Raw genomic sequence first — 10461 nt, 5'->3', positions numbered from 1 at the left:
TAGTTATGCCACTACATTGGCCTCTGAAAGTTGAATTAGTCATAATAGTATAAAATTATCTTATTTGTAAGATGTTACATGCATTAATAAAGGAATTGAGTTTGCCACATGGAACTAAAGGCACCAAATCGTAGCTAAAAACAAGCACATCAGTACATCTCAACGTTTTTAGCTACGTTCTCGTAGCTATTCAAGGTTGAGATCAGATGTCATATAGATTTGATTCAAAGACACATTCATTAGCCTGGACTGAGTCTTAAAACCTAGGCATCCTTCACCAGAAGCCCACCAGGAATTTCCCAAGTATGATATAATGATCTTTTAGAGGCATTTAGTAACTGGATAGAGCAATAAACTATAACACATAGGCCTACTTATGGAAGAACAATTACCGGTACTGATTAATTTAGGCGACATTTCGAAGAGTATTCTCTCAACGTTTTCAAGATAAAACTTGAAATTCTATAGTAGATGTAGAAAATATCAGTGGTCTAAAACCATACTATCTCAGAATTGGGACTTACCCCCCTTATTTGCAAGGTTTCAAATTAGAGTTCAAAATAGTAGGCCTATTTGTTATTGATAAAAGTCATACATAAATTTAAGAAATCTGACCAATAAACTAAGGTGGTTGTGTATGATGTTACATGTAGGCCTATGAATTAAAAGGAAGGGGGCAATTTTGAGGCCTTTGTCTTTGTAATGTATGTTACCAATACCAGTCGGTAGGAAGTGACAAGAAGATAAAACATATTTTGCTATTCCCCTAGCTACTACGGACATGATATGATAAGTGAGTCTATGACTATTCAATATTCAATATTCAATGAGATACTTCACAAAATCCTCTGATAAGATAAGATAAGATAAGATAAGATAAGATTTTATTGTATCATAACACCCATTTCAGGCCGCATACAATTCATATACATGACATAAGTAACATGACAAAAAATAAATAGCAATATACATATATATATTTATAAGAATACTAAACATAAAATACATAGGTTCATGTTAAAAGTGAAAATATCTATCAGAAACATTACTTCAAAAATGTATAGATGTCAAAAGGATAAAAAAATAAAATGTGAAGTTTTGCCTTGTAATACCTTATTAGGTCGAGGCTTGATTTCTACGTTGAAATGCTTTATATATATAATGGCATACACTCACAGAAACTGAAGGGGGAGGGTCAAATAGATTTTCAAACGTTATGGCCAAATTGTTGTTACTGAATGTAGCAGAAAGAATATTTAGCCCAAGAGATTGATAGTGTGGACATTCAATTAAGAAGTGAAATTCGGTTTCTGCTTTAGAGAGGGAACAGAGTGCACATAGTCTCATATCAGGGGGGACGTTCTTGTACCGGCCCCTCTCTATTTCTAGTTTATGGGAACTCAATCGTAGTGCGGTCATAGCAGACTTGAAGTTTTTATTGTGTACATGAAGCAAATAATTAGCTGGATAGTCTATAGCAGGTTTTACAGTGCCGTAAGTTCTAAGTTTTGAATTGCCAGAAATATATTCGGTTTTATAAATAGTATTGAATTGGGACCTTATGGCCGTTTGAATGTTAGATTTTGAAAGTTGCAAGGGAGATAAGTTGAACTGGTCCATGAGGGAGGATATTGCTGCTGACCATGATAATTTGGGATTTGATTTGCCTATTTCTACATCTTCCACATATGCGGCGGATAGTAAAGGATTTGTACGTTTTATGTCGGGTGTATTTAATCTTTTATAAAATAGCAACATTCGTTGGTAAATATCAATTTGAATTGGGAAGATACCTAGTTCAGCCAATGATCCTATGTTTGATGATTTTTTGGGTTGGAGTAAAATGGATTTGCAAGTTTTTATTGTGATTTTATTATGCTCCACATAGTTCCATTTGTGTAAATTCACATTTCTGCTATGTACTATTTGCGACCCCCATACATCACAGGCATACAGAGCTATTTGTTTCACTACTGCTTCATACAGTCTTATGAGTACTTCGGTTGGCAGGTGATCATCGGTGCACACTTTCTGACGGATACCAAACCATGACCTCCTAGCCTTTTTACTTAATTCATTTATCGCACTTTTGAAGGATGCGTTATTCGTTATATAGACTCCCAAATATAGATATTCATCAGTAGTTTGGAGCAGTTGATTGTTAAAAAAGAATTTCAATTGGGATTTGTTTTTCAGACTTATCTTATTGTTATTAAAAAGCATCACTTTCGTTTTTGCAGAGTTAATATTAAGTTTCCAATCAGTGCAAAAAGAGTTGAGACATACAAGACAATTTTGAAGACCGACAGATGATGTTGATAACAGAACAAGATCATCTGCAAAAAGAATATGAGATATTTCATGCGAGTCAAGATCTGGGCTGTCAAAATTTAAATTAAATGTATTTAAACAAGTTTGCAGGTCGTTTAGATATATATTGAATAAAGTCGGGCTTAGGACACATCCTTGTTTCACACCCAAGGACGATTCTATATTTTTTGACAGACCATCTAAGGTTTTCACTGTATAAGAAGTATAGTTATACAGAGATCTAATTAGACTGAAAACTTTCCCATTGATATTATGCTGAAGTAATTTTAGCAACAAGCCCTTTCTCCAAACTGAATCAAAGGCTTTAGAGAAGTCGACGAAGCATAAGAACAAATCAGTTTTTTCCTTCTTACATTTATTAATCAAGGTTTTTAAAATAAAGACGTTATCAACAGTTCTATGATTTTTACGAAATCCGCACTGTGCATCATCTATGACATTATTATCCTCAAGGAAGTTTGTAAGTCTCTGATTTATGATTGACAAAAAGCATTTGCTTAGACAGCTAGCTAGAGCTATCCCTCTATAATTGTTGGGGTCATTCTTATCTCCTTTTTTATGAATGGGAACAATAAAGGAATTTTTCCAAGATTGGGGCAAGATCCCCGTTGAAAGAATTAGATTAAATAATTTCAAGTAGTGATCTAACATGATTTCCTGTGACATGAGTAGCATTTCATTTAGTATGAGGTCAGGCCCACCAGATTTGTTTCTTTTAAGGCTCGAAAAGGCTGTTCTCACTTCATCGGCAGAGACTGGGTTGTTTAGGGATGTATTTTCTGCATTAGAATCTAGCAAAGTTTTAATTAAGGTTTCCGTTTTATCATCATTAGTGGTTGGGGAGTTGTTTTGAAAAAGACTTGTGAAATGATTTTGCCAGTCATCCAGTTTAATATTACTATCTTCTGTTTGCTTATTTTGAATAAGAGAGTTCAAAAGATCCCAATATTCCCTTGGATTATTAGATTCAAGTTCAGCGAGTTTTTTGAGGATAACATTTTTTTCTTGACGTTTTTTGTATTTAGTAACATTTTTGTATAATTTCTTTCTGTTAAAATAAATTTCCCTGAAATGCCTATTATGTACATTATTATTAAATTTATGCTGGGCTTCTATCATTTCTCTTTTTAACTTCTGACAGTCCTTATCAAACCATTTATGTTTCTTTTTCTTTTTCTTGACCACCACAAATCTAACACAGGCTCTAGTATTATCTATTAAGATATTGGATAAGTCTGTAGTCGCTTCTTGGATACTATTTTGATTACTTGTATAAGGGGTCATTAGAAAATTATTCAGCTTAGCTTTTGTTGAGAGTTTTTGTAGTTCTTTTAGAAAAGAAATATCCGAGTCTGGTTTCCAAATAAATTTCCTTACTTTAATTTTATTTCTAGTAGTACTACCCGTTTTATAAGAGATAAGGTCAGGTTGGGATAAGGACGGTTTAGGACTCTGGGGGATCTTACATGTATTATGATATGGAGTACATGTACCAACAATATTGCACTCAATTAAGCAGTGGTCAGACATGTAGTTTAACGGAGACACCTTAAATAATTGGACATCATCAAATAGAGAGAGGCTGGTAAGAATGTAGTCCACAGTACTCTGACCATTGGAGTTTATGCAAGTGTACGAACCAAGTATATCTCCAATACACCTGCCATTAAGAATACAGATATCTGTGTTGTTACAAATCTGAATAAGCTCTCTATCCCAGGTATTGATTTTAGGGTCTTGGTTGTTCCTAACTTTTAAAAATTCATTATCAGGTATGTCATTAAGCAACTGTGGATATGGCTTAGTTATACTACAAGTATCAGAATCAGGAAAATAAACATCACTTAAAACATGAGTTCTGGAATTGAAATCACCCCCTAAAATAATTTTACCTTGGCTTTTGAAACGTAATATGTCATTCTCCAATTCGTCAAAAGGATCATACTGTCTTTTGTTCCATATTGGGGAGTTTTGTGGTGGGATATATACCGCGGCAATAAAGATATCTGATTTCAGATTTAAGTCGGTTTTACACAGTTTCAGCCAAATGGTATCACCATCTTTTTTATCAATAATTTGGACACTATCGCATAGTTTGGATTTAATATAAATAGAACATCCCCCACGAGAAAACCCAGCTTGGGAGACATTGTCACTCTTTCGACTAAATATGAAACCTTTAAAACCTTCAAATATATCTTTTAAGTGATCGGATTCTTCTTGCTCTACAGTTGTCCAAGATTCTAGGAAGCAAATAATGTCTAAATGTTTGATGGCGTTATAGAGGTCAGTGCAAATTTTAGGATCATTTACCTTAGAAGATAGGCCATTTATGTTCCAAAAACCAAGTGAAATCGACATTGCAAACTATTAAGTTTTACGTTCAATATCGATAATAAACAGTTTTACGTTCAATATCAATAATAAAAAATGTTACATTGTACATGTTTAAGTACAATATATATACAAGAAAAAAGAAAGAAAATAAAAGTCAAAAATTAAAAGAAAATACACACACTGTAACTGTAAATAATATATGACAAATGTAATAAATACCATAAGACCTATAGATATATAACATAATGCTCCTTTGGATAAGAGGAGGAGAAAAGTTGTTAGGTGGGAGTGGATACTTTCTTATGTAATTATCCAAGTCATGAATTTTAGCTCCCCGTAATGTCCTTACAGAAGTATTCCAGTTAAAATCAAGTCTTGAGGGTTTTATATATTTGAGAATTGATGATCCCAAAACTATGTTTTTTTTAATTTCAATTGGTCTTACAGTCTCAAACTTGGAATGTAGAGGTACATTTTCACTGCTTGGTCTAGCATTATTATGGGTACTTTGATTTAGTTTACCAGTACCAGAATTTTGTGGAGATTGTTGCATGTTCTGATTTACAGAACCCAGGTTTATGTTGTATAGATTGCTATTACTTGGCTGTGGTAGGTGATGGTTTTTCTGCAACTCTGAGTTGTTAACAGGAAGTCTATTATTATCTAAGTAGTTTTTTCCAGCTGAACTGTCTTTGATTTGTAGTTTTGCGTTTTCAACTTTGAGCTTTTCATTGTCATCATGAAGATTCTGATTTAGTTCATTTAGACTGTCAATTTGTATTGTTAGTTTGTTAACCGCAATCACAAATGTATTATTTTCTTCGCTTATTATTGATATTTGTTCTAAGGCTTGGAATTTCTCATTTGCCATGGCTGTTAGCGCAACCTTGTCTAGGTGCATTGTTTCGTTTTGCTTACGGATAGTCTCATTCTGTTTCAGAATAGTGGCCTCCAAGTTTTTTATGGTGAGATGCAAGTTTGTTACTTCAAGGCCATTTGAGTTACTAGTGCTGCTCACCGTTTTGGTTGTTTTACTTGAAGATTGCCATCGAGGCCTAATTTTGGAGGAGATAGTTCTTGAGTTTGACATGGAAAGAGCAAGTCGTCTCCCTTTAGTGGTATCGGGTCGATTTTGGCAGATAATTTTTGGGGTTGTTTCGCCATGGTTCGCCACACTTTTTGGAGAGATTTTGTCCACGTTTATTGAGGAGGCTGGAACTGGAGTTGTTTCGTCATCGTTATTGATTATTGCACTTTTTGGAAACGTTTCATCCAAGTTTATTAGGTGTGTAGGAGTCAGAGTTGCTTCTTCACTTTTTGAAGGGGTTTCGTCAAAGTTTATTGTTGTCATAACAGCCTGGGATTCCGTGTCTCTACCTCTTTTTTGAACAAACCTCATCTGTAGATGGCGGTGATACTAAGTATAAGTTACGAGTTTTGGTAGTAGTACTTACACATGTATTTGCATCCAGACTTAACTGTACTGGGGTCGAACTTTGAGAGGTACATGTATCTAGATCATGTGAGTTGGACAGGGTTTCTTTTACCGCCCTGTTTATGCTCGCTGCCCGTTTATCATTTATCATGCATAACAAGTCTGGGAGATGCTCATTGACAAAGATTTCTTCATGAGACCCATTGATGAGGGCACTGCATTTAGTGTGATACATATTTAGAGTATATCTAAAACTGCATTTCGGCTTATTGGACCAAATTCGAATTGTGGAGTACTCACTTACTTTGTTCCTGTCTTTCATTTCAGACACACTCCTATCTAATATACCCTGCTTCTTCATGCTTTTGTAGAACAGGTGGGAGATTCTCTTGAATTCTTGGTAGAAGCCGGTGCTTAAATACAGACGCAGTCCACCGCCCGTCTGTTTAAAACTGTAGTCTTGTCTGTAAGTCGCATCCAGTTGTTGTCGTAGACACTTCTTAATATTTATTTCATGGTCTAGATGTCTAAATCCATAGCGACTGTTTGATTCGTTTGTTTCTGTTTGTTTTGATATTTCCATGACGTGAAGGTGCTGGGTGAACTGTACATGCGCGAGGTCGGATCTTCCCCCATAGCGTGAAAGGTTAAGAAGTTCAACTTGTATGAACACTATACATTTAATGACTCGGGTTAGACACCCACGGTTGATTGTAATGCTTCCTTAAAGCTCTCCAGTGAGTTCAGCTGTAGAACTTGGTCCGATAAGCGGTTCCAATGAGCGATTACGCGTGGGAAGAATGAGTGTTGATATGCGTTAATTTTACAGTGGTATAGTATGAACTTTCTGCTGTGTCGAACTGATGGATCTGGTAGTATAGATGTTGGTACTGCTACCAGCTTATGCATAACTTTGTACATAAGTACTAAGTCCGAATGTTGTCTGCGTTGTTCCAGCGATGGCCACTTCAGCTGGTTATCATGAGTGTAACGCTACTAGGGTTCTGATAATTATATGGCTTGCTAAGTACGAATCTAGCTGCATTCTGTTGGATCTGTTCTATTTGTTACACTTGTGTTTTCTGCTGCGGGTTCCAAATTGGTTAACTATACTCAAGATTCGGTCGTACTAATGTTTGGTAGGCACGTTCTTTCACGTTTTTTGGGCAATGTTTGAGATTACGTTTCAGGAACCCTAAAACTCTTGAATCTTTTGTGGTTATGTTGTCTATATCTTATCGCCGAACTTTGTGCCGCAAGAGCATACACAACACATTTCCACTCCGCCGATCATAAGCCAAAGGGACTGGTTGTACTCCAAATGCAGCCTGCTGGCTTACACATAAACAGTACGCAGTTATAGTACAGTACGGTTAGATTTCTACTCCGGAATGAGCTACAGTTCAGTGTAGACAGAGTATGCATGTACATACTCTGCTAGAACAAATGGTAGCCTACTTTTGTTATGAGCAAGCATTGTAACAAAGATAATTTGTCCTTAAGAATGTATGCTTGAAAATTGAATCACATAGGCCTACTGATATTTTAAACACAGTTGGTGTCATTTTGATATAAAAAAGAAATCATTTCCCAAAATATTGAAAAAACTTTGTTAGCAAATTAATATGGTTTTATTACCTACTTGAATTAAGGATCTTGATAACATTCTCGCCAACAGACTCACTATTCAATGAGGCTAAGTTATATTTGAGTACCGGTACTGGTAATTATATTTAATGCAAAATTGGACATGGCTGCATGCCATTTCATTGTACAGATTTGAGATAACCTTACTCACATGATTATCGAAAAATATACATAATTAATTTTATGTACATGTATCATCATCAGTCATTGTTTTTTGAGGCGCACTAGTGCCATGCAGTCACGCACCTGAATATCGACCAAGGGGAGGTTTTTCTCCCTCGTCTTAAAACTGAAAATCGCTCTCCTTATTTGTAAATCATGGACATAGGCCCTACATATTTTTAAATCACCCTTCTTATTGAAATGGGGAGAGCTATTTTAGGGGAGCTATTTTTTCATTACGAGGACCTTTTTTCGGCTCTGTTCTACTAAAATACAAACAACAACGACTGCATCATATTATGATGATACATAAAATTAATTATGTTTATTTTATTGTCAAAAGTGTGTAATACTTCTTGAATGAATGTTTTTCAGAATCTTGAAGACTTCCAATTAATGGATATCTACCTGATTATGTCTGATATGAAACAAGGTTATTCAAAAAGCCATTGCAGTAAGAATATCACTTCAGCTGTAGAAGATTTTATAGTAGTTTTCAACTGTAAACGTATAAAGATACATTATCCTAATAGACAAGTTGTAGTAAAATGGGTACAGTATTTTATATTATAAGCAGAGACCTTGCCTGACTTCTCAGTCAATGTTCTCAAGGTATAGTAAGTCTACCCATGCCAAAGATACAGTTTCTGGGAATGTAATCACAATCAAAACAATCACACATCCATTAGTGCCTTGCTTATATAATGCAAGCTAAAAATTGCACTTGATGAATATTTAGGGATATTAAAAAAGATTAAGTTTTAAAGCATTGTCACACTCACCTAAAAATGTAATTAATTTCAAACCGCATTATTCAAATAACCTTTGATTCACCTTAATATTGATCTATTCAATTATTTTGAGAACCACTGAAACAAATTTATGACTTGTAAAATTTAAAGATAAAACATGTATATCTCAATGAAGGCTGGGGAGACTGGTTTCACATTTAAACATGCCCTATATGTAACTGCATAATCAGATCACATTAAATAATTGAAGACTTCCAGAGTTGAATTAATGCCAATTTTAAGAGTCCTCTGCCTCATTATGAGACCTTTGAGGTGAGATTGATTTATTAAATATATTGTTATTGTTATTTCAGGTCAAAGGTCAAAATGTAGTCTATGATATTGGTTCTGTTAATGTGAATTCCGAGGTAGATGATGCAAACACAGCAGATGATAAACTCTTGGATTACTTTGAGTTTGATAAAGCTATTAAATTGTCTTCAGAAAATGAAATCTTTAAATTGTCAAGCAATAATATATTAGAATTACGATTTCTTACAAGGGTTGATCCGGAAATACCAGACTTGGGAAATGGAGATGTAGATTTAGACAATACACCTATGCCAAGGGAAACTTTTATTAATGAACATGTTGATCCTAAATCATTGGATTACATCCCATTAGCTAATACTGGAAATGAAATGGTCCAGGATGATGCGAAGGCTGTTCCAGTTATGATAAGAAATGTTAAAGTTGGCCACGTTAAAAGAAAATTAGGAATTGCAGACTCGAAATTGATGAAAAGAAAAAGAAATCATTCAACAATAAAAGCAAGAAAGCCGTTTCATAGATTTACTAAACTTAAATGTGAACATTGTAATAAGACCTTTCAACGTCAACTTTCTTATTTGCTTCATAAAGCAACACATTCTTTTGAAATAGACAAGGGAAATTATGCATGCAATACTTGTCACAAAAAGTATTCATCATCTGTTCAACTGATCAATCATAAACGTTTATGTTTATCCCCTGATTTTATTTGCAAATTTTGTAACAAAAAATTAATGTCAGAGGAACTTCTGACTTATCATATCAACAATTCTTGCAGTGCTTTTAAAGTTACCAACTACACATGTCCCAAATGTGATCGGGGATTTGTGACCCAAAATGGATTTGTAAAACATAGACGAAAACAAGCTTGTGAAATATACAAATTTGAGTCCGAAAACAAAAAAAAATCTAATCCATTTCTTGTTATTGATGTGAATAGACTACAATGTGAACTATGCGGTAAGGTGTATGCAAATAAAAGTTCTCTTGCAAAACATATTCGTAGACATAAAGGTATCAAGAACTATAAATGTCAAATTTGTAACAAATGTTTTGGAGACAACAATCAACTTAAAGCCCATCATCGAATGCACAGTGGAGAAAAACCATTTTTGTGTAATAAGTGTGGAAAATCCTTTGGTCATGCAGGTCATTTGAACCGTCACATAAAAAAGCATGATGGCACATCATTTGTCTGTTCCCAATGTGGAAAATCATATATGGACAGTAATGGTTTAACAAAACACATGAACAATCATAGTAGAAATGAAATGAACATCTTCAAATGAAGCAAATGAACTTAACTCAAATTAACCATTTCCACTGCCCTGGGTATTTACCACCATATCTTAGTCAGACCAAGATGATAATTTTAAAGTGAGAGTATTTACAATTAAACAATTTTTTTGTATATTTTTTTTTACCTCAAGACATTTTTTCCAAAGAAAGAATTTACCTACATCTATAAGTCAACTTGTTGTGATTATT

At 34.4% G+C, this 10461-nt stretch overlaps 1 protein-coding gene across 2 annotated transcripts; it reads left to right on the top strand.

Annotated features, from left to right (window-relative positions):
• The first annotated feature begins 562 nt into the window (after positions 1–562).
• LOC126817693 (zinc finger protein ZFP2) lies at positions 563–10424 on the top strand. Of its 2 annotated transcripts, none has more exons than XM_050544808.2 (3): positions 563–793; positions 8288–8366; positions 9018–10424. In XM_050544808.2, exon 3 carries the CDS (start codon positions 9264–9266, stop codon positions 10260–10262), a length of 999 nt encoding a protein of 332 aa, XP_050400765.1. In that variant the 5' UTR covers positions 563–793; positions 8288–8366; positions 9018–9263; the 3' UTR covers positions 10263–10424. The 2 variants fall into 2 exon arrangements, with proteins under 2 accessions (XP_050400765.1, XP_050400764.1); XM_050544807.2 differs by having other exon boundaries at positions 8288–8464.
• Positions 10425–10461: the final 37 nt, after the last annotated feature.

This window comes from Patella vulgata, chromosome 4, assembly GCF_932274485.2.
Source record: "Patella vulgata chromosome 4, xgPatVulg1.2, whole genome shotgun sequence".
In the NCBI taxonomy this organism is placed as follows: domain Eukaryota; kingdom Metazoa; phylum Mollusca; class Gastropoda; family Patellidae; genus Patella; species Patella vulgata.
The sequence above is the reverse complement of the archived record's forward strand: the minus strand, read 5'-3'. Positions and strand labels throughout refer to the sequence as shown.

What these genes read in the sequence shown, in the direction of transcription:
- LOC126817693 (XM_050544807.2), top strand. Translation starts at nt 8,309, where the DNA reads ATGGATATCTACCTGATTATGTCTGATATGAAACAAGGTTATTCAAAA. An exon ending in GACAAGTTGTAGTAAAATGG is followed by an intron (nt 8,465 to 9,017) that starts GTACAGTATTTT and finishes TTGTTATTTCAG; the next exon opens with GTCAAAGGTCAAAATGTAGT.